The sequence below is a fragment of the Sorghum bicolor genome, chromosome 10 (genome assembly GCF_000003195.3).
Source record: "Sorghum bicolor cultivar BTx623 chromosome 10, Sorghum_bicolor_NCBIv3, whole genome shotgun sequence".
Taxonomy (NCBI): domain Eukaryota; kingdom Viridiplantae; phylum Streptophyta; class Magnoliopsida; order Poales; family Poaceae; genus Sorghum; species Sorghum bicolor.
In genome coordinates this window covers 53796319-53819499 of record NC_012879.2, presented here as the reverse complement: position 1 = coordinate 53819499, position 23181 = coordinate 53796319, and the positions used below count along the sequence as shown (strand labels likewise).

Genomic DNA, 23181 nt, shown 5'->3' with positions numbered 1-23181 from the left:
CATTCCGTTTTGTCTTTTGTGGTACAGTTCTTTTAAAATGCTACTACTACTTTTTAGATTTAGATATATTTTTAGATTTAGATATATAGGAGATTGGATAAGATATAATCGTCCAGTGGAAATGGTAAGCGGGCATTAGGCTGTCTCCAACAACATAACCCAAACCCAAAATAGGTGCTTCACAGTGTTTTAGGTATCAAAAAAACGCCCTCCAACAGCATAGGCAAACATCAAATGCATTTTGCGTCCTAGCCCATCCAAAACGCAAATAAGCGTCTCCATGGAGAGACGACGCAAACCTCTGTGCCGATAGTGGTGGGCCCGTGGCGAGACAAGGAGTCGTTGGTGCTTCCCGCAGGTCCGCGGTGGCGTGGCCGGGGCGACCGCGGAAGGGAGTCGCTGGCGTGGCCAGGAGCCGCCTACACTTCCAGCAGGTCCGCGGCGGGCGCGGCCGCCGCGACCGCGGTGAGGAGCAGCCGGCGCTTCTGCTAGCAGGTCCGTGCTGGCGCGGTTGGCACAGGCAGGCACTGCGTGACCGTGGCGGGGAGCTGCTGGCACTACCAGGAGCAGCTGATGCGGCGAGGAGAGGATCTCACGGGTGATGCTCACAGTGGGGACGGAAGCGGCTCGTGCGTGGATGAAGGGGCCCGCGCTAGGGGCGTTGCCGGAGCTGGCGGCACGGTGGTCGGCTGCGGAGAAGACGAAGACAGAGGTGCTGCAGCGCGAGACGAAAGAAACTATGGGTTCACTGTTGGAGAAGGAGGGATTTGGGTGTCTGATTCTATTTCTATCTTGTACATGACCCAAACGACGCAATAGGTCTCGGGTTTGCCTCCGCGCTGCCGGTGCAATGAGACGGGCCCACTTCAAGTGTTGCCCCCTCCACTTACCCATTTCCCACAGTCCCCTCCCCATCCCCTCCCTCCCGTCCGTACTAGTAGTCTCTGGCGCGCCCGTTGTTGCCTGGCAGTTGCAAGCAGTCCTTACCAACCAACTTCCCCGCCCCCGCCCCCGCTCCCGCGTAATCCAACCACTAATAATAACCGCCTGCTCCGATTAGCGCCATCCCCACCGCTATAATTACGCCCCGGCCAGCCTGCGCGCGCGGGCCTATCAGCAGCAGCCCTAGCCTAGCCTAGCTAGCTACCCGGCCGCCTCCGCTGCTCGCCCGCCCTCCTCACTTGCGCTCGCGTGTGTCCCCGTCTTGTCGCGTTTACTCAGCCGCCGCTGCTGCTGCTTGCTAGGGTTAGGGTTTGCGGCTGCGCGCGCGCGTGTACGCGCGTGGGCTGGCCGCCGCAGGGATGACGCCGCAGAGGTCGCCGGCGGCGACCGCCGGAGGAGGAGGAGGAGGTGGCGGCGGGGGCGGGGGCCCGCCGGCGCTGCACTACCTCAGCGGCCCGTACGGAGACACCACCTTCACCAAGGTTTTCGTCGGCGGCCTCGCCTGGGAGACGCGGAGCGAGGGGCTTCGCGCCCACTTCGAGGTCTATGGGGACATCCTCGAGGCCGTTGTCATCACCGACCGCGCCACGGGCCGCTCCAAGGGCTACGGATTCGTGAGCACGCCTTCCTCCTGTTTGTTTTCTTCCCCCCCCCCCCCCCCCCCCTTGCTCGTATGTGCTATGCTGGTTGTTTTTTTTTTGTTTTTTTTTTGCTCTGTACTTCTTTTTTCCTTGGTTGGGGATCAGGGGCCAGGTTCGATTCTGTAGCTGAAGGTTGTGTTGGATTCTGGAGCTGAATGTTGTGTTCGCTTCTGGAGCTGAATGTTGTTGTGATTCTGTGTGCAAAGGTCAACTTTGCGGGTTGAATTGGGAGGTTTTTTCTGATCATCTGTGGATGCCGTTGCTGCGGTGGCAATTGGCAGTGAAGGTCTTAGAATTTGGGAGTTTTGCATCCCATACGCAGAAATTTTGGTGGATGGTTGACTTATTGCCAGCAGGATCGAGGGAAATAGTTAAATTTTGTTACCAGGAGCTAGTGAAAGTTGCCGTGTTAAGCATTTTCTAGGGTTTCTGTGTTCAGGCTTTTCGGAAACCTAGTTCGATTTTGCGCCATGGAATGGGAAAAGAAATTTAGCATTCTTTCTTGTAATGAATCAGGGAACTATTTGAATCTCTACGTGGGGATATGATGAAAATAGAGCACCTTTTTGAATTTACATGGGGGCATGATGAAAACAGAGCACCTGTGTGTGGGTGTGGGTGGGGGGTGGGAGGGGGGGTTCCAAATTTGGCTCAGATATTTCGTCTTTTTCGTACTTTTGATTCACTTTAATCATGCGTCGAGGTGTATATACTTATAGGTAACCTTCCGGGAGCCAGAGTCAGCGAGGATGGCCTGCATGGACCCATACCCAGTGATCGACGGCCGGCGCGCTAATTGCAATCTTGCCATCTTAGGGCGCCCTGGTCCAGCTGTGCCTTTCGGTAGGTCTGCTAACTTGGTTCCCTGATTTTCTAATTGCACAGCATCAAATATACTATGGTTCTTTCCATCTGCTTACGCTCTTGGTGTAAAGTAATTATTAATCAATGCTCTATTCCCAATGTATTGGAGATTTGGAGCACCAAAACCATGGCATTTCTATGATTTCATTATTACAAAACTTGATGCTTAGTTTCACCGCCCCTTCTTTTCAACACCAACTAATAGTCTTGTCACTAGTTCTAATTTCTAACAGAGGGAAAAGGACTTGTCAGTAACTAGTAGGTATTTAATTTGGTGCATGAACATTCTAGCCCCAAAGAGAACTGTAGGATCTTCTACAAGCTGTCAAGCTCATTTATGAAAATAAAGCATTAGCTGTCAAAAATATACAAACCAATACAGCTACTAGTCCTCTCTGCCAACTATGTTTGGGGAGAGATAGTAGTGTTAGACTTGATTGAACAGAATAATAGATAACAGAAAGAGTATGAGCTGGTGGGTGGTAGAAAGGGTGGGAAATCATCATTGCTTTTCAATAAAAATTGTCCACTTACATGTCAGGCATCTGTTTCATGGTCGGCAACTTGGAATTGGAGATATTAATCATCACAAGATGAAGCATTGATCCACATCTTTGCTCGTGATGGAATGCTAAGCTTTTTGAGATGTTTACTGTTTATTCTTGAACATTTTCTTATACGTGCTGTTGTACAGAGTAAAATAGCAAAGTTTTCTTAAGTTTGCTATAAAAAACGCTTGTGTCTTGTCTATCAGAAAACTACTCACCAGGACCCACCATTAAAAGTGTAAAGTGAATTATAACTCTACGATTCTTCCACTCATGTGTATTAGCCAACGAGTTTCACTAATACTGTATGCTAGTCTCAGTTGCAAAAACCTATTGCAAAGAAACTTTCTTATGGCTTAATGTAATGCACGCATGTTTAACTTTTTAGCCTGTGTGTGTATTCAATTATTGTGACAAAATTTCCCCTTCTTTTCAATGTGGTATAGTAGCACCTATAAGGCCGGTCATCCCATACAGTGGAGGTGTGGCGGTTCCAGGGGGCATGTATGTGCAAAGCCCAACATATCAGCAATCCCCTTACAACTACTCACAGGCCTTTGTATATCCTTCTTATGGGTAGGTTAACAGCTTATTCATTGCTTGTTGGCAAAGATCATGCACAGCTATGAATTTGATCTCCTGTTTGGTTGTGATTGTCTGGCAATATGATTAAACTTGTAGTTGTAGCTAGTCTGGAGCTCTATGATTAGCAAGATGCAGTTTACATATAGTATTCCTTTACAGAAGTAGCTTTTTAGTTCCAATTGAACACCTCATCTGTTTAAGTAATGACCATTTTTTTTCAATGCAGGCCATCAGCATATGGACCTGAATACCTATATCAGCAGGTTGAGAACTCCAGAAACATTAAACCACATCCTTTTCTTGACTAAGATGAAATAAATTTAAATTGTTGCTCATTTGTTTTATTTTTAGCTTTGTAGAATGCATACAGTCCATATGTTGGACAACAGTATGTTCCAGTTTACGGTGGCCCAAGGACAGTAGGTCCAGCAGTCTACCCATATGGGCAGTTTGGCCAACCTGTACCAAGTGATCATGCTTATTCTCCTGGTTATGCCCCAAGTCATGTTCTCCCACTATCAAATCAGAATGTTAATGCTGCAAATGTTGTGCGCATACCACCAGTTCAGCAACAATTTCCTCCAGGTAAGAAATTCACTGTTGAGTCAAATCAAATGAACTTGTCCAAGAATATTTTTCAACTGCGTAGGGCGTCACATATTATAATGCTCTTCATATAATTCATAAAGTGTTTTTCTGACAACAGGAGCTCCACGACCTCAGCAACAGCTTTTGGTCCCTGCTCGTGCACCGCCATTCCCGCAGAACAACATTTCTGAACAAGCAACAGGTTGACAAGGATGCCAGAAAGTGACAAATTTTAGGTGTGTTTACTGTTTATCTCTGAAATGCTCCTGCCGTTAATCTGTTGTAACATCTTGTTTTCCTCTCTGTAGGCATCCTATAGTCTGCAGCAGGACTAAGAAAAGTCGTACCGCTAAATTGGGCGGCATGCTTTTTTTTCTTGCAAATTGTTTTCTTTTGCACTCTAAAGGTTAGTTATCGCATTTATCTAATATTTGCAGTGGGGCCATTTAATTAATGGCATTGGTCTATGCTGCATCTAGGCTGATCGATGTACTGTTTCTTATCATATTGCAGGTTGTCCTTATCCATGGTTACCTGAACTTCATATAATGTGAGTTTCTGATCTGCTCCCCCGGATGGGGCAGGAAAGCTCGAGTGTCTGAAGATGAAGCCCCTCTTGTTCAGCTTCTGTCAGTGTCTGTACATTCCCCATCTCCTGCCAGAAATTCTGATAGCTGGTGGTCTGTGCATGGACCAAAGTGGATGCCGGAAATGGAGTCCGGCCTCCAACCTGTGTATAATATAGGTCATGTAGTAGATCCAAATCGTAGAACAGGTCCATTCTTTCAAAACATCTGGCTGTGTATATTAATTCTCTTCTCACCTTTTCAGTACCATCAGTGCATGTTTCCATGTCTCATTAGGGGATAGGAATTTCAATGTCATTGCATCATCAGTGAGTCATGTACATTATTATTATTCTGAAACTGTAAACTATATATATCACCTATGTCAACTGTAATCAAATAATGACAGCCCTATCTTGGGAAAGAATGTGATTTGTTGCAAGTTGCAACAGATGGGGCAAAAACAGGGGAACATATTCATGATACTATTCGAGTGTTTCTATGGATAAAAAATACTACATACAACTCAAAGAAAAAAAGAAGAGCAAAATTGACAATGGTATTTAGGTGGCATCTACCTCTAGTTTATGGTTTTGTAACAAAAGAAAAAAGAATCGACTGTGAAAGCCAGTAGTAACTTCAAAACGGTTCTTAGCTCTGGTGCTATATATAAACTCGATCGTGGGATGACAATGGACAATGGTAACATTGGGCCTGAGGAAGCCGAGGTCACCTGACTTTTGGGTCATGGAAAATTGCCTGGGTGCATAGGCTATGATTCCATACCCGTGTGTATTTCTGCCTGTCCCCAGCACATGAAAAGAGCATCATTGATTAAATGAATATTAACAAAGATGCTCCATAGACCTTCAGCTGAATGGCAGACCCTGCAGCATTTTTTACGTCAACCTGCAGACAATACAGTCGGCTCAATCGACATTTAGATGTTACATAACAGTAAGAGAACACCTAGAACTACTGATATATTTCATCTTGTATTTGCAATTGCATAAGTATAATCAGTTAGGGCTGGGGTGCCAACCTATAGGTATAACCCCTCATAGTGGGGTGATGCCATATGAACTGAATTACATCACCAAAGTGGGGTCACAAAACTGTACAATTGGTGGGTCACAATCTGCTATCAAACTCGTATCATGGGGAGAAGGGTTGATTGGAAGATATTGTAGAGTGCATGTTGAACTTCTCCAGAGCTATGTTCACAGCGGATCAGATCAACCAACAATGGGAAAAAGCAGGGTAATATTCTGCTAAAAGAATCCCTCTCCAGATCACCCAGCAATTTCATCACTTGAAGGACCAGAGGAGTCCTAGCAGCCAATTCCTCTTTCTTTGCAGCGCTCAGCGGCACTGCACAATGTAAAGATGGATTTCTTTGAGACGCTTTATCACATGGTTTGTGTCCTGCACACTTCAGATATGTTTGCAATATTTTCTCACAGGTATCAAGCACTTGAGACTCTATGTTTATTTCTTCTGACAAGGATGGATAGTCATGTTGCAGAACTTGAAGAAGTTTGAGGTAACTCTGGTAGGATTCGTTCTCAAAATGAACAGTTGCTGGCTCAGATACCTCCAAAAGAGAACATGCTTTATTAAATTTCATCTGCAAGGATGATTCAGAGTTCACTTCACTTGAATGTGTCACAATAGCGGACATCATTTCCAAAAGAATGCTAATATGCTCGGCATGGAGATATTTGCTATGCTCCTCATATAATTTAGTAATGTTCTGCATAAAAAGAACACAAAATACTGTCATGTTGATATGATTGTCAGAAAATTCACAAGGATAGATTGATCATTCTAGATTACTTGTCATCAGTTAAGAGATTTTTCGGTGTTACTAGTAGGTACTAATCAAAAACTACAATCTAAGGCATATATAGTGCCATCTTAATAAAAGTAAACTGTCACAGAGGGCAACTGAGGAAGGTTGTTAGAAATTAGCAGTCACACGTTGACTGTGGAGGGCAGTGCACCCAACTTGGAAGTTGGAAGCCCCTCATCTCATTGGCATGCTTTTTGGGTGTAGAAAGGCCCTTACAATCCTATAAAGGCACAGTTAAAACAGGAAAGTATTATATGCCAATGTCACTGTTTGGCTGCATTACCACGTCCAAAAAGGTCCAATCAGTCACAGCTGACTACGACTCAGTGGCTTCAAACGAAAAACTTCATTTCACACCCCTTATCTGTTAGTTTGAATTAAGTCATTCTATTGCCATGCTAGTGTATACCTAAATTTTTGTGCTTATTCCTAGATTGATTTTGTTAGGGCCAGCCACTACTTTAACAGGACACATGACATCTTTATTGGGGTAAGCGAGAAATAAGAAGCCTCTCTTACTCCGAATCCTTCCTCATTGCTTTGCCAGCGTACACAGGTAGATGGAAGCCAAAGCTGCAGCACTTGAGGAAGCCTAATAGTTAGCAGTCCAGGGACATAATGGTACCACAGTTCGGCAACTTCAGTCCCATCCTCTCCAGATGCCATCATTCCATTATTCTGCTCTGCTCTCCCAAAAGTTTATTCTAGTGGAGAACCAAACCCTAGCTATTATATTTAGAATTTTTAGACACTCAACTAAAATCCAACAGCTAACCCTACCTGAATCTTTCATCTGGCCTACCAATAAGAGCAATTTAGTAAATTCGGCAAAAAAAAAACGTTAGATACCTGAATCACCATGAGCAGTAGGGCCATATGATTCTTTAGTTTGACAATAGCATAAGAAGTTGTCTCCATATTTGCCTCCTCTTCATCATTACCATACATCTCTTGATCCAAATATTGCTCGGTTTCTGAATAAGAATCAATTCTATCTGGGATATCAATATCTTGCATCATTCTTACAATTTTAGAGAACGTGACGAAGGTGTGCATCACTGATTCTTTAAAGAAGATCAATATCTCTTTCCATTCCTCCTTGGTAAGTTTGTTACCAACCCCCTCTGCCAAACGCATAATTGCAGATACACCAATAGTAGCACAATGTTTGTAGGGGCTTCTGATGAAAAATGTAACAATGGATGCTGTTCTACCAAGTTCTGGCCGTATCACATCAAAGAAATTAACAAACAAACCCACCAAGCATTTCACTGCAAATGTTTGTGTTTCAAGATCAGGTAAATTATACTCAACGGAATTTGATGTTGAAATCTGGTCACTGCTTGTGGTCCTTTCATTGCTAAATAGAGGGTAAACAACACGTTCGAAGATATCAGTCCAAAAAGTCAGCGAAAACAGGTGTCCGTGATCCTTTAAAATGTCAAAAAGTACTCCTACAGCACCTTTCTTGATAGTCAGTCTTGGATCAGTTGTCAATTTAGCCAAACCTGAAATGCACAAAAAAACATTGATAATAAAAATGGTCAGTGCTTCAGATTATCATTCAATAATTTGCATGTTAAAGTAAACCAAATATAATATTTTGAATGGAGGAAAATGCCATACCTGCAAGGAGAGGCTCCCAGAGGGAAATATGACCATCTTTTTGCACAGTGGCATTTCCACCACACATAACGGCTGAATTCCTGGGTTGTTCAAAAGCCCTATCTTGACAAACAAATCCTTCCTCAGCAAGTTTAACAGCACAGTATCGTAGAAATGCAATAGCATTGAGATTGGCATCACTGCTAAACTGACTACTCGTAAATGCAATAAGACAAGTAACACAATCAGTAAATGTTGTTGTCTCTGTTTCAGTTATGTGATGAAAATAATCTCGAACAATTTTTTCCACCGTCTCAAATGCCAATAGGACAGTACTTCTTGTATCATCAGCTGCGGCAGAAGTAAAAACCTGCAAGTTGATGAAAAGTTACAGGACAGGACGCGATAGTCACTACCTCACAGGCAAGATTGAACAAAAACATCAACAAACTAAATATAGAAATCAAATCATACATACCATAAAAACACCCTTCCACCCAGACTTTATATTATTAACCCGACTCAGAACCATCTGTGAGACGCACCTAACAATCAGCTCTCGTACTTCTGGAGCATTGCTCCTCTGCATAACAATCACAAAAGGTCTAAGGAACTCATTTTGAAAGTTATAGTTCGCCAGTTCCTCCCTTTCTAGAAACTTCATAGCCAGCTGCCTCAGAGAGTCCATCACAAATATAGCGACAGAGAGATTTTCTAACAACCCAACAGACACAAAAAAGTCTGACAAAACTTTCCAAATACGCGACCACACCAGACGTATGCGATTCATATTGTAATGCCTGCACAAAGAAAGTTCGAAATGAGAATAGTAAAATAAACATCAAGTTGTGGCTGCTGTTGCCATTAGTAAATACCAGATTTTTTTTATTGAACTTTAGGAATTTTCTTACGCAATCTCTACTATTTTAGTAAGGCAGAAGATACGAGGATCTGTTGGAGACTGCAGCTCAGTCATTGAGACCTTGCAAAGAGCCTTCACAAAAGCAACAATAGCATCACTGTTTAATCTTTGGCTATGGGCGAAGATATGATTTAACTCAACAATGCCAATTTGATCCAACAAATTAATGCTTGATAGGAAATTATTGATCTGTTCAGGAGTGACTAGTGCTGACACACTGCCTTTTGCCACTGTGCTATCATAAGTACCCCCTCTAACGGCAGCGATCACAGCAGGATTCTGAAGAGCATTAGTCTTCTTAGAAGATAGAGCAGAAGTAGACTTCTTAGTTTTTTCTTCTGACTCAATCAGAGGTACTGTCAGAAAGGATGCATCAGTGGGAACCCCTTCTCCAAGCAGATGTAAGTGCTCAAACCGTGACAAACAAGTTAATACATGCTCCCAAGCTTCCTGCAAGTAATTGCCATCTTCGATTGCGATAGATATTATAGCCTGCTCAAGGACATAAAGTAAATTATCACCCACAATATCCCACACCTTCGAAACATTCATATGTGTCGAACAGATGTGCTAATAAAGTACAGCATAAAGAAATATTTAAGTGGCTCAACAATGCTGTATCATAAACGTTGGATAGATCCTTGGCGAAACAAAATGAACATTTAATACATGCTGGAGAAAGAATCACAAAATCAAGAATATCACTTTCCAGACTGTTGTGAATCCCACCATGCCAGAAGGTAGTGACTAAGTGTCATTGTGTTTTGCAACAAGGTATTATTTTTTTGGGGGGGGGGGGGGGGGGGGGAATAAGCCTTTAGGTACCTTGCTTAAAAAATAGATCACTCAGCAACAAATTATCAAAACTCGATAAACGAAATATGTTTCTGTGCCCTCTTACCTTCATAGAATCAATATTTTTTTGCTTCATGTCTGCAGCAGAATGTAGGGATGTGAATTTGGCTATGGATGTCAAGAAAGCATCCCTCTGTGTCTGCATGCACATAACAGAAGTGATGTGAACGGAAAATCTTAATCCTTTCAAACACTGTGATGTAGCAGCCTTATCATCACACTGATCAAGGAGCACACTGAATGCAGCCATCATAGGTGCCCAACAGGACTCCATCATGAATCTTAAAATGGTTGCATCAGCAACAACATAAAATGTGGACCTGTATTACATACAAGCTCAAATTAATAAAATGTCACCAAGACCTTAAGTACTTTCTGATAGACTGATGGAGATCTTACTCTGATTTCCCACGTTTTGCTTTGAATTTTTCCTGTATGTGCTTAATAAGCAAGTCATTTGCTCCTACTGCCTTGTCTTCTGCTGGTCTCCAATTGACAAAGTTGATAATATTGTCCAAGCCTAGAAGCCTGCCTACACTATTGGATTGCTTGGTTTGTGCAACTGAAGAATCAGCACTCATTTTGATTTCATTGTTGACAATATGGTCATACAGTGCACTCAGATAATCTTCTGGCAAATCCTTCCCATCATCTATTCCTCGATTGTTGCGCATAAAATCTGCCTTAGACATCTGCACAAAAAAATTATATAACCTGTACGGAGTAAAAAAATCTACATTGCTTTACATATGATAATAAAATCATAATTATCATACCTTGTTCTTCACCATTGGATTATGAGCATCAGTGTTTAGCAAGATCACAGAATAAGCAAGAACATATGCTGTATCTGCACTAATAAAAGCATTTGGGTTGCATTTACAGTAGCATTGAGCAAATTTTTCCATGATCCGGTCAATTTTTTGAGCTTCTCCTGGTAACCTGAAACCTTGCAAGAAGAACCTAATTGCTTGACCAAAGTCCATGCCTTTGAAGTTTAAAGCATCCACATAAGCATGCATTACTTTCAGGGGAAAGTCATCTCTCTCACCCAAATAGTCGCCTATCATTGTTGCATTTAATCCAGCAGTACTTCTCAAGAAAGAAGCCACATCTTCTGGAGAATTGCCTATTTTCTTGCTCCGAATGAGAAAATCAATACCTTTGGAAGGTTTTTTGTTGAACAAGGCAATTCCTTTCTGCAAACAAAAAAAAAAAGATCTTATAGTTATCCCAAAGATAGAAGAAGTTTAATTGTGGAGAAACCATAGTTCAAGTAGGCAACCACACCTGAAGCTCCATCTTGTAAGCACGCCGTTGCTCAAGTGAGGAAGAGTCGGTTATGTCAGTACTAGTGTCAGACTGCAGTTCATAATCTATTCCGCTCCCTTCTTCTCCATTATGAATATTATGGTTGTCAGCTGAACTTAGAGTTTCAGAACTGCCTGGTGAAAATTCACCAATTCTCAGTTGTTGGTCCATCCATGCACTCATCGACTTAACAACAGTTGCAAGGCACTTGACAGACTCAATCCTAAATGTTTGGTCTTGTGCAACAGTTAATGTTGTTGTAGATCCAGTAGGGACACCTAAAGCAGTCTTTAGAAGTCCATTGATAATCCTGTGAAGACCGGATAGAATTAAAACTGCTTCACTGTAGACTTATAAAGAGAAAGGCAATCTTTGGTACAGCAGAACTAGAAGAGAATAATTGTGCTCAAGTAACATCGACCACAAAAAAACGAAATTGAAGGAGAATGCCATTGAAAATAATAATAGCATACCTTTCAAAAATATTTGGTGCGTCAACATCACAATCAAAGTTCACAAAGATATCAATAATAACCTGAGGTTCTTTAGATATCTTCTCCAAAAAGTTTAGAACTGTCATCTTCTGCAAAAAGCTAGGCTGGAGAACATTTTCAAGAACTCTTAAGATAAGCATAGGAAAAAACATTCCAATTTCCTCTTTCAAACCAGATCTAAACCTTGATATTAGACTCATAAAGATGGAACACAATAATTGGAAGACACTCATTGCGGACAAGGCACTATTCTTCAACAAGGATAAACAAAGGTACTGCTTAACTGCTTCAAGATACCTGCATTTATAAAAATACCGGATCAGTCATTTGCATCGTCTGTTGGGCCTATAATCAATTCAGAAGTCCTACATCGAATGAGCAAAACAACTTCCAGTACGGATTATTTGTGGAGTTGCTGCTTGTTGGATACATCCCCACATGACTAAGATTTATCATATTTTTTTTAAAAAAAAACACAGATTACAATTTAGAGTACCAGTCACACAATAATGTTTTTCATTAGCATTTTCTCTTACTACTGCTACCAGTATCGGTTCAGATCTGCAGGTCTGATGGTCTGTGTACCATCCATGCATGGGGACATGGGGTATGCACACAGTTGGAAAAAAAAAAATAGCTTGTTGAATATCCATCAGTACTCTCTTGCAGCTCTCATTTTAGTTATATACTTATATGACAAAATTGCCATTGCTTCCTTCACCAATTAGATCCTTGCCCCAGCAACAGGTATAAAGATGAAAAAAAAAACCTTAGTGCCCAATCAGATTGGTTCAGTTAAAATTTCAACCAAGCCCCAAAATTTGGAGCATCACAGCTTGTCCAAATAGACCATATGTTTCACTTCCACATATCCCACCCTAGCGTTCCTGGCTTCCATGGTTCTATTCTTATTATCCACAACCATTACGACTTAACGCAACATCTTAGCACCCACAACCATTAAGATTCAATGCAACATAACCAGGAGACTCGTAATGAAACATTGAAATAAAATTGATGATCAGAACCATCATGGTATGGCACATACTTTTCATTCGTCTTCCAGAATGACCCTGCATTGTCAATGACCATCCTAACCAGCTCCAGCGACAACACCTTCCCCCTCAATAGCATTGGATCATCCGGGCTATCAGGAGTACCAAACTTCATTGACAACTTGCATAGGTTCTTGAACAATGCTAGGCCATCCTCCCTGATCTTGCTTAATCCACTATCCTCCCCAGTGCCTTCCCCCTCAACTGACGCCGCATCTACAGGGGGTGCCTCCTCCGGCACGTCGCTCCCTTCCATGGCCTCGTTTATGAACACTTGAGCCGCCTGTACGACGCTGGAGTCGTTGAGGCTGCGGTCAGAGAGGTCCATCATGTCGGCAGCGGAGACAGTGCGCACGCGGACGTCCATGGCGTCGGCCTCGACGCGCGCGAACACGATGACCAGCACCTGTGCGAGGGCCAGTTTGGCACAGAGCTGGTTGCCGCCGCTGGCGCTCCCGAGGTAGACGTTGTAGCACGCCTTGACCACCTGGCCCAGGCAGTCCCCGCTGACGGAGACGCCCGGGCACCGCGCGAACGCGACGAGCACGCGCAGCACGGCGAGCTCGAGCGCTTCGTCCCCGCCGCCACCGAGCGAGACGCAGGAGAGCACCGCGGCGAAGAGCTTCGAGACCGGGGAGGGGTCGGCGGCGTCGACGTCGCCGAGGAGGAGGCGGAGGGAGAGGAGGCCGGCGACGCACTCGAGCGCGGGCTCGGCCACCTTCGGGGACGCCGGGTCGAGCGCGATGAGAAGCGCGGCGAGGGCGGCGTCGGCGGCGGGCGCTGGGAGGCCGGGGACGGGGGAGGCGGGCGAGGAGGTGTCGGGCTCGTCATCAGGAGCCGGGGAGGAGGAGGAGGAGGAGGAGGAGGAGAGGAGGTCGAGCGCGGACTTGGAGGCGGCGACGAGCGCGGCGTGTCGGCGCCAGGAGGAGTGCTTGATGATCTTGTCGAGGGCGCGGGCGAGCACGCGGGCGGATGGGGAGGCGCCACCGCCGAGGGCGCCCTCGGCATCGGGCTCCGACGACGACATTGGGCGGTGCGGTGGCGCGGAGTGTGGTGGTGGGGCACCCGGGGCGGCGCGACTAGGCGGCGGCGGGTGGATTCATCGGAGGCGGGGGTGGGAGATCTGGTGGCCGGTGACGCGTTTGCTCTTTGCTAGCTCTGCTGCTGGTACTAGAAAGAGCGTGGAAGCGGAGCAGAGGTGACTTGGAAGCTGGAACAGATCAACGGGAGTACACTGCACGTTTTATCACGAGGGGCGAGGCCATTGGCATGATTTACTTACAAACTCAAGGCTTTGTTTAACTACACCCAAAATTCAAAAAAAATTCAAGATTTGATATCACATCGAATCATACGGCATATACATAGAGCAATAAATAGTTAATTATACAATTTATCTGTAATTTGTAAGACAAATATTTTAAGCCTAGGTAGTCTATGGTTGAATAATAATTTTCAAATATAAACGAAAATGTTACACTATAAAAAACTTTTCACCTAGTAAACTAAACAAGGCCTCATTTTTTGTTTTCATCAGTTGAAGACCGTTTAGAGGAAGTTCAAAAAAAAGAAAAAAAAACTAAGATGATTCTTCTTAAATTGTGGTATCTTTTTTAACAAACTTTGTCAAATCTATGCACAGACACCATGTAGAATGCATTATATTTTACTATAATTTTTAAAATTTGTAATGCACTATATATTTCAGGATGGAGAGAGTAGTATTTTTCTAAGATGAAGAGATCAAAGATGATTTGCAATAGTTTTTTTAACGAGCATCAAATTCTACAATTTCTTAAGCCGGCATCAAGGTCTAGCGAGGGCATTATATAATTTTGTTGACACTAGTAAGCGTCTAGCGCCGCCAGGACCAAACCGCTGAGTTAGTATTTTGCAACATTTTCAAAGATTTTTCACTTTATCTCATCATTCCACTCTGTCTTAATGCACGTGCAATGTTAGATTAACCAAGTGGCACTGGACAATTGTATTTACAAACCAATTTACCCAATTTTATAGTATGGCTATCTAAACTTTCAACCTAGCCATTTATACTTCTCTAATCACTACATTCTCCTTGCATTTGTCTTTCATCGTCTCCACTTCTAGCATCCTTTGCTTCTAATTTCTCCATCTTGTTGATCCTTTGCATCACATGATCCTTGCCAACTTCACTACGGGGCTATTTGGTTCATTGTATGCGGCTAAACTAGGCTGGCCAGATGCAGGCTGGCCTTGTTTGGTTGCCTGCTCGTGGTGTCGAGCTAGACTCTGCTCATGCAACAAGCATCCCGCAGCCAGGCTTTGAGAAAACATTGGAATCGAGCATTTCTGCTGGGCCAGGCTGGCCGAGTGCAGCCATTTATTTAGGAGACTAATGATGTGTTAGTGTATGATTAGTAAATAGTAAGTTATATTAATATATTTTAAAGATGTTTAAGACATAATTAGATAAAATAAGAACTTTAAGAGTGTACCTATAAAAATAAAATTATAATTATGATTTTATAATATTTTTATTTCATGTAATATATCTTCATGCAGACAACCAAACAACATCTCTTCTCAGCCAGGCTGAGTAGATACAGTCAACCAAACACGACTGCTTGCATAAACTTAGCCTGTACCATATGAGCCTGGCTCTCACATACGAGCCATGCTCTACTCATACGCGAACCAAACAGGCCCTATATGCCTCATGTAGCTCAACCTTACTTATGAACTAAATGTGACCTTTCATTTCATATGAAGAACATTATAGTCCACAAATATGGTCATTAATTACCAAAGCCCAAATGGGCCTTTCAGCATGCTAACTTCGAATGATCTCCCCACATAATGTTAACATTTTAACACCTGGTTAGCATTTTTCAAACAATTTTCTAAAGTTTTTTCACTCAAGATTTAAACCACCACTTGACTCTAATAAATGCAACCGTAAAAACCTCACAAGTGGCACTTAGACAAGCGTATTGCACTCAAGATTTCCCCTCTTTATAATATGACTTTTCTATCCTATTAATTCAGTCATTTCACACCACTAAGAGCAAGGTCAATAAAAGAGCCAAGTGTTTCGCTACAAGCCAAGTGATTAGAGCCAAGTTATACAATAAGTTGTCTCATACTCGTCTCTAAAACACCTTCTCTTTCCTATCTCTTCTCACAACACTTGTTATTTGGGCCCACCACTACCTATGCATCCGTGCCCAGCTTGATGCTTGCATAAAAGCCAAGATATTATCTCTCTCCTCTTTTCTCTCCTCCACGACAGCATTAGCTTGGCTATAAGCCCATTATTGTACCTGCTCTAAGCACCTTATGGTCAGTCTACGGTTAAAAACCGAGAGTTATACCTTTGCCTTCTCTCCGTGTCTTCCTTCATGCGTTGAGCTTTTTACCATGTGCTTCATGCCATCTCCTTCATGACACCATGTAGCTCCGAGGTTTCCATGTGGACTACACCATTTCATTCATATTCTCATATTGAAATGTTAGTCTAGTTATGTTGTCATTAATTACCAAAAACCTAAACGGACCCATGCTTTTAGCTATAGGTCACTCAAGTTTGCTGATGGGGGTGGGTGCTTCGTCTCGGTGTGGCCGTCGACCTTTTGGGGCTTGTGTGCAATTTGCCTCTCAATGCTCCTCACCATCTCTAATGCCTTGTTCACCTGGGCATCCTTCTTCCTTGAGGGCAGGTTCAGCAACACGTCCCTATTCAATACATGGTATTGGGTCTTTGGCTATGGAGGCCATTAGGTCCATCTTCGAGATGTGCATGCACTAAGGCCAATGCCCAGCGGAAGCATACACGGGTACTAGTTACTTTGTAGGCTATTTGGTACACGAAGAGACAAGCTGTTTATGAGGATTCCTTCCAGAGCCCTTTGTCCACGCCCTGTTTTGTTAAGAGTTTCCTATCGGATTTGGAACTTGTGAAACAAGAAGCTCCTCCAGGGGCAAGTCATCAACACCAGAATGTACAAAAGGCACCATGGATCCCTCCGCCAGCGAGCATCATGAAAATAAATGTCGATGCTGTCATATCGAAGAATTCGAGCAAGGCATCAGCTTCGGCCGTGGCAAGAGACTCCTCGAGCATGTTTGTTGGGACTTCAGTTGTAGTAACTGCCTGAAATCATGGAGGCAGTAGCGTGTAGAGAGAGCCTTGCGCTGACATCAGATTTGTTGCTACAAAAAATTAGGGTGGCTTGTGATAATATCACAGTTGTTGGAAATATCCGAAGCAAAGGCTTTGGATCTTATGGCCATGTAACTCAAGAGATCAAGGCACGAGGAGACAATTTCGCTTCAGTTGAGTTTGTTCATGAAGGTTGGATGTCTAATGTGGATGCTTATAGGCTAGCAAGAGGCTCCTTGTATGAGACAATTGGTAGACATATCTGGTTTATGAGTCCGTCGGAGGGCCTATGTACTTCTTATTTCAGGCTAGTTAATAAAGTTTGGAATTCTAAAAAAAATATGTAACGTGTTTGAGCATCCCAATCAGATGTCGTCGTTAGAAGAGGTTGGCTCATTATGTCAACTTTTAGCCACCTGAGTCTCTTTTGGCTCAGCATGAGTTGTCGCTAGAGCATCAACACTTCCCATCTTCTACCCACACTTGTTCAAGCAGTAGCAGTTGACCCTTTCGTAAAAAGGTTCTTCTAGTGGCGAAGTAAAGAGTCCTAAATAGCTAGAGGGGGTGGGGTGAATTGCCTAATAAAAATTTCTACAAAACACCAGAGCAATATGTTAGGCCTTGTTTAGTTCGTAAAAATTTTCAAGATTTCCTGTCACATCGAATCTTTGGTCGCATGCATGGAGCATTAAATAAAGACAAAAATAAAAACTAATTACATAGTTTATCTGAAATTTGTGAGATGAATCTTTTGAGTCTAGTTACTCCGTGATTGGATAATGTTTGCCAAATAAAAACGAAAGTGCTACAGTAGCCAAAAAACCAAAATTTTGCAAACTAAACAAGGCCTTAGACAACTAAGGCCTTGTTTAGTTCCCCAAAATTTTTGCAAAATTTTTCAGATTCCACGTCATATCGAATCTTTAGACATATGCATGGAGTATTAAATATATATGAAAATAAAAATTAATTACACAGTTTGGTCGAAATTGACGAGACGAATCTTTTGAACCTAGTTCTTTTGAACCTAGTTAGTCCATAATTAGACAATATTTGTCAAATACAAACGAAAGTGCTACTATTCATATTTTGCAAAAAATTTTGGAAGTAAACAAGGCCTAAAAGGCAGGCAGAGTACGAGTGAACCGGTTGTCCTGTAGGAGCAGCGTGGATAGGTTCTTGGCACCGGCAATGGCAGGATCAACCGTCCCTGACAGTGCATTCTCACGAAGCTCCAGCAAGTAGACATTGGGCAATCCCCAAAATTTTGGTGGCAAGGCCAGACAACCTGTTGCTCCGCAGCCGCACCCACGAGTGTCCGGCATTGCCCGAGTTCAACCGGAATGGGCCCCTCAAACTCATTGTCCAGCAACATGAGCTGCTTTAGTTTCCCAAAGGCACAAAGCGTTGCCGGAATCGGACCCGACAGCCGGTTGTCCGACGCGTCCAGGAAGCCGATCAGGCAATTCTTCACAAACTCCGGCGGCCCTGAAAACTGGTTGCCGAAAATTCTCAGGTCAGATCAGACAGACTTGGCGCCGCCGTTCTCAACGTCACCGGCAAGAGACCGGACAGATTAGGTGCACGCTCGCAAGCCTCGGCGGCGTGAACATGTCCTTCGGTATCTCCCCAGTGAGCCCGTTCATGGAGATGTCCAGCGAATGCAGCTTCTCGAGGTCTCCTAGACCCACGGGAATAGTACCGGAGAGCTGGTTCACGAAGAGCTCGATCAAATATTCAAAAGCTAAAAAATATTACAAAAAGTTGAAATACTAATTAAATTAGCATCTCCAATAGTTTTCTAAATAAACCTGCTATTTCTTGTTTATTTAGCAAAACTAGAAAATAGCCAGTCCAACAGTTTGATAAATGAGTTGCCATCTTTTGGCAACTTGCCATCCAGCAGCACCACGCACCCATATTTGTCAACTTGCTATTTAGCAGATTAGTTAATTTTGTTGTTGGTTGTGAGTTTCTTTTTAAGTTTATCAAATCCAATTGGCAAACTGTTGGAGATAGAAAAAAATCCACTTGCCATATATTTTAGCAACTTGCCAAATCACAAGATTTGGCAAGTGAGTTTTACCAAACTGTTGGAGATGACAATCAATTTGTGATCACCAAGTCATCAAGGGAGTTGCGCAAGGGGGAATAAAAAATTTATCTCACTTCTCTAATCTAAGAGCATTTAAGTCATTTTACAGGTCCGTTAGCAGTAAACACAGAAAGTGTGTCATGACATAAAATATCTGCTCTAACTTTTTAGTGGCACAGAGAAAAGGCCCATCTTTTTTAACGACACACAGGTAAAAGCCTCAAAATCTTATCTTATACTCTTATAAAGCTAAACCCTACTAGAGATTTCTCTCAACATGCAAGCTATCCACATCAACAATCCACTAAAACTTGCAATTATAGTCAACTAGCACATGTATTTCAGACAGGGCCCAAAGCACTTTCCTAATGAATAAGCGACTGTAGCGGGGCAATTACTCCTTTCTTCGCTCACTGGAACTGCTGAAAGATCGAAAAAAGGTATTTATACGATGCATTAAAAAAGAAGTAGTTATCGATAACTGATGAATGAATAACGTTGTCCAGAAGGATATGATCTGAGTTCGTCAATGGATCTCAAAACAAAGGCTTGTTTGGGGTAGGAGTTTTGCATATAGGTTCATCTTCCCCACTACCCCGCTGCTCTAGTCATCTCTTTATCTACTAACATACATTTAACTGTTTATACTGATATGTCAAATCATTCAAAAAATAAGTTCATCTGCCTCCACCAATGTCATTTTTTGAAGCTCTTGTGGCGCCGTGGCGTTACTGGTGGCCGACATTCATGAACCAAAGCCCGGAAGAATTCACATATAAATTTGACCCTTACTGTCAAAATAAACTATGAATATCAACGATCTACTCATGTCTCAATTTTATTTAGTATAAACAGATCATACCATATATTGTACTTCCAAAGATTTTCGAGCAAAGGAACTTCATATCAGGAGCAACCAGCAACAAGGTGGCGAAATAGAAAAATAACACAAAATCCAGGTTTTAAACTATTACTGGATAGCACAGGATCTATTAAACAAACAAAAAATGAACAGAGAAAAAAGGTACTACCCACTCCATGGATATCGACAGGCTTCTCTGCATGACAGGCACATAGCGGGCACGCTACGATTTGCAATTGCAAGTACACTACTACAGGTAAGCTTGCAAGAGGCTGAAAGCCTAGCAACTAGCAAGCAATTACTGGATGAAATGGTAAATTATATAGCTTAATCCTCGCCCTCGTGCTCTTGCAACGCCTTCCATGGAGGATGAGTTCCAGTATCTCTGGGGTTTCACTGCTTGTCTTTCCGGCTGCCATCACGAGATCTCTTCCGCCGCTGCTTGGAGCAGCTGGGCTTCGGTTGGGCAGAACGGGCATCAGGAAGAGGCAGACGATGCTCACCAGCCACAGCAGGGAAACCAGCGGCAGGGTTTCTGCAAATACAAGACAATCATCTTAGCATCACGAGTCACTTTACCGGACTTTCAAACTGCAAGATTCTAACAAAAATCCAGTTGCACTTGTGCGTTTGATTGGTCACTTGCTTGGAAATTTATGACCAGTGGCGGAGCCACAAAACCACCATCTATTATGCTATACATCCATTTAAAATAATAAGATGTTTTAGCTTTTATAAATAGTATTTGTTATGCACTTAGATACACACGATATATAAATACATAGTAAAAGCAATGTATTAAAAAATAAAATATGTCATAATTTGAAACAAATTAAAGGGAGTAGATGGCAACATGCATTAAAACGGATTAGTAGGGGCCAAAATCTTAAAATTTGAAATAGGAGCGGTAGATGGCAACATTGGCTCATGCATTCGAATGGATTAGTAGGGGCCAAGAACAAATAAGACCAATTAGCGTGGTAGCAGCTATTGATTGTGCATGGCCGTATCCTGGCTAAAATCCCCTCGCATGCTCATGCTCATGATAAAAATAAAATCAGATTTATGCTTGGCTACTTTAATCGTGCTAAAATAAAATCATACATGTTATCCTCTAGCTAGATCGCTTCACATGCTTATGCTAATTGATTAATGTGCAACCAGCTCATGCTCATACTCTTGTGCTATAATCTCTTTGCATGCTCATACAACTAATGTATCAACAGCAAACAGCAGGAGGAGCCCGGCCACCTGCCCAGGGTGGCCGGGCCTTGGCTCCGCCAGTGTTTATGACTGATAATCACATCCAGGTTGATGGTAAACAAGTCGATTAATCTAATTTCAGGGAATGAATAAGATTAGAGGATGGATTTCAGGGAATGAATAAGATTAGAGGATGGATGATATGGCTTACCCGTGAGTACGGCAGACTCCTGCATGGCTGTGGGAGCACCAACAGGCCTATCCTTCATCAAGCTCTGGCGCAGTACCATGTTCTCAGCTGCGTAGCACTGAAGTGCGTAGCTGAGGCGGCGGCACTCTGCCTCCAAATACTTGCTCTTCGTCTCCAAGTCCTTTATGTACGACTTCTTCCTCTCCCTGGATTTCATTGCCGAATCTCTGTTCCTCATTTGCCTGATAAATTCACAAGGCAGGTTTTAAGTTCCTTTTATAGAGGACATAAATTCCCCAACTAGACTTAGAAGCAAAAATGTAAAACAAAAAAAAAAACTTCAATTCATGAATCAGATTCTTCCAATCTGCTGAACAATTTTCTAGCAATTAGCAGTGCAACCCTTTTAAAACAAAGTGCAACCAAGGTAAGCAACTAAGCATTTGTGCATATCATTGCAAATACTCTTCCTAGCTTTTGCGATTTACGAATTCAAATCTCCTAGTTATCATTCGCAGACATTTCTTCTATTCGGTAGAGTTCAAACTAAATACCAACATAACAGAAGCTTAAGTACTGACATCTTCAAATTCCAATATAATCGGATGGAACACGATTTCTGCATACAACCTAAGCAATCATCCACCCAAACCTAGGTATATGGTCCATCGCTAACTGCTATGTAGCTCCTAAATTTCACTAGCAAGCATGATCACATAAATCCCCCTCAATTTCTTAAACCAATTTCTTAAACGAAGAGGGAACAATTTTCACACGTCGTGCACTAAAACAACAGAATCAACATACCTCTTCTTCTTCTTGCTGACGGGATCATCGCCATCCACCTCCACCGTCTCCGCCTCCGGCGTCACGACTTCCACCACCTCGTCCCTGCCGGAGTCCGCATCCGTGCTTGCCCCCGCCTCTGCCTCCCCTTCATCTTTCCCCTCCCCGCCGTCGTACAGCGCGTCGAAGAACTGGTCCACGCTGATCCCCTCGACCTCCCCGCCCAACTCCGCCTCCGCCTCCCCTTCCTGCATCAGGAACCTCTCGATCTCCGAGAGACCCACCTCCCCGGCCGGGTTCGCCCGGGAGGTCACCGACTCCGGCGACCCCGCTTCCGCCGCATCGTGCGCCGCCGGGGCCGGCGGAGGCGGGGACGGGACGATGAGGTCGGAGACGGCGGCGGGTTCGCCGGAGAAGGAGGCGAGGAGGGCGTCGAGGTCGATGTCGGCGAAGAGGTCGATGTCCATCGGGACGGACGGCGAGATATTTTGCCGCGGTGGGCGCAGCTGTGCGGTTTTATAGCCGACTCTCCTATCTCTCGAAAGTCTTTGCTTCGCGAGGAAGGAGAGGAAGGTTCCTGGCAGTTTAGCGGGTGGGGGCCACACGGGGTGGTGCCGTGGCCTGGCCAATGGGGGAGGCGGGATCTGCCACGTCAACACCTTTGTGACTTGTGAGCTCATCACTACAGTCTCCCGTCTGCCCCTGCTGCCCGTCTCTGGTGCTCTTGTGAGCCGCAGCGGCGAGTTCTCTGTAGTGATGAGCTCACCGGGCATCCGACCGACCGTCAGAGGCTCCTCCTCGTCAGCTCGTACGAATCTAAAAACTCAAAACTTTACAAGATTGTCTATCACATCGAATCTTGCGGCACATACATAGAACATTAAATATAAATAAAATAGATAACTAATTGCACAGTTTACCTATAAACTAACTAATTACTCCATGATTAAATAATATTTTATCAAATAAAAACGAAAGTGCAGTGTCGAAATCCAAAAAAATTTGATCTAAAGAAGGCCTCAGCACGGCCAAATTTGGCAGCACCATCAACCATGTTTCGAAGCACCGGCGAGGTA

General features: G+C 43.5%; 3 protein-coding genes across 5 annotated transcripts; 1 reads left to right on the top strand and 2 right to left on the bottom strand.

Moving 5' to 3' along the window:
- LOC8083468 (RNA-binding protein 24-A) lies at window positions 1060–5108 on the top strand. Of its 2 annotated transcripts, none has more exons than XM_021448713.1 (8): window positions 1060–1556; window positions 2303–2426; window positions 3445–3571; window positions 3807–3843; window positions 3940–4165; window positions 4287–4404; window positions 4477–4574; window positions 4682–5108. In XM_021448713.1, exons 1-6 carry the CDS (start codon window positions 1302–1304, stop codon window positions 4373–4375), a joined length of 858 nt encoding a protein of 285 aa, XP_021304388.1. In that variant the 5' UTR covers window positions 1060–1301; the 3' UTR covers window positions 4376–4404; window positions 4477–4574; window positions 4682–5108. The 2 variants fall into 2 exon arrangements, with proteins under 2 accessions (XP_021304388.1, XP_021304387.1); XM_021448712.1 differs by having other exon boundaries at window positions 1064–1556; window positions 3442–3571.
- LOC8083467 (brefeldin A-inhibited guanine nucleotide-exchange protein 1) lies at window positions 5188–14044 on the bottom strand. 2 transcript variants are annotated; one of them, XR_002448134.1, is made up of 12 exons: window positions 12822–14043; window positions 11753–12070; window positions 11259–11589; window positions 10745–11167; window positions 10368–10660; window positions 10015–10288; window positions 9103–9605; window positions 8670–8991; window positions 8213–8561; window positions 7436–8094; window positions 5777–6487; window positions 5188–5643 (listed from the first exon to the last, which is right to left on the bottom strand). XR_002448134.1 is itself a non-coding variant. In XM_021448710.1 (11 exons), exons 1-11 carry the CDS (start codon window positions 13853–13855, stop codon window positions 5879–5881), a joined length of 5115 nt encoding a protein of 1704 aa, XP_021304385.1. In that variant the 5' UTR covers window positions 13856–14044; the 3' UTR covers window positions 5693–5878. The 2 variants fall into 2 exon arrangements, 1 of the variants encoding a protein (XP_021304385.1); XM_021448710.1 differs by lacking the exon at window positions 5188–5643 and having other exon boundaries at window positions 5693–6487; window positions 12822–14044.
- LOC8067662 (bZIP transcription factor 50) lies at window positions 19878–22693 on the bottom strand. The gene is made up of 3 exons (XM_002437252.2): window positions 22127–22693; window positions 21341–21561; window positions 19878–20461 (listed from the first exon to the last, which is right to left on the bottom strand). The coding sequence occupies exons 1-3, from the start codon at window positions 22570–22572 to the stop codon at window positions 20214–20216; spliced, it is 915 nt and encodes a 304-aa protein (XP_002437297.1). The 5' UTR covers window positions 22573–22693; the 3' UTR covers window positions 19878–20213.

Coding starts and splice junctions, on each gene's coding strand:
- LOC8083468 (XM_021448712.1), top strand. CDS start 1,302: ATGACGCCGCAGAGGTCGCCGGCGGCGACCGCCGGAGGAGGAGGAGGA. Junction 1,557..2,302: donor GCTCCAAGGGCTACGGATTC/GTGAGCACGCCT, acceptor ATATACTTATAG/GTAACCTTCCGGGAGCCAGA. Junction 2,427..3,441: donor TGGTCCAGCTGTGCCTTTCG/GTAGGTCTGCTA, acceptor AATGTGGTATAG/TAGCACCTATAAGGCCGGTC.
- LOC8083467 (XM_021448710.1), bottom strand. CDS start 13,855: ATGTCGTCGTCGGAGCCCGATGCCGAGGGCGCCCTCGGCGGTGGCGCC. Junction 11,590..11,752: donor GCACCAAATATTTTTGAAAG/GTATGCTATTAT, acceptor CGGTCTTCACAG/GATTATCAATGGACTTCTAA. Junction 8,992..9,102: donor ACTAAAATAGTAGAGATTGC/GTAAGAAAATTC, acceptor TTCTTTGTGCAG/GCATTACAATATGAATCGCA.
- LOC8067662 (XM_002437252.2), bottom strand. CDS start 22,572: ATGGACATCGACCTCTTCGCCGACATCGACCTCGACGCCCTCCTCGCC. Junction 21,562..22,126: donor GTCAGCAAGAAGAAGAAGAG/GTATGTTGATTC, acceptor TGAATTTATCAG/GCAAATGAGGAACAGAGATT. Junction 20,462..21,340: donor GGAGTCTGCCGTACTCACGG/GTAAGCCATATC, acceptor TTGTATTTGCAG/AAACCCTGCCGCTGGTTTCC.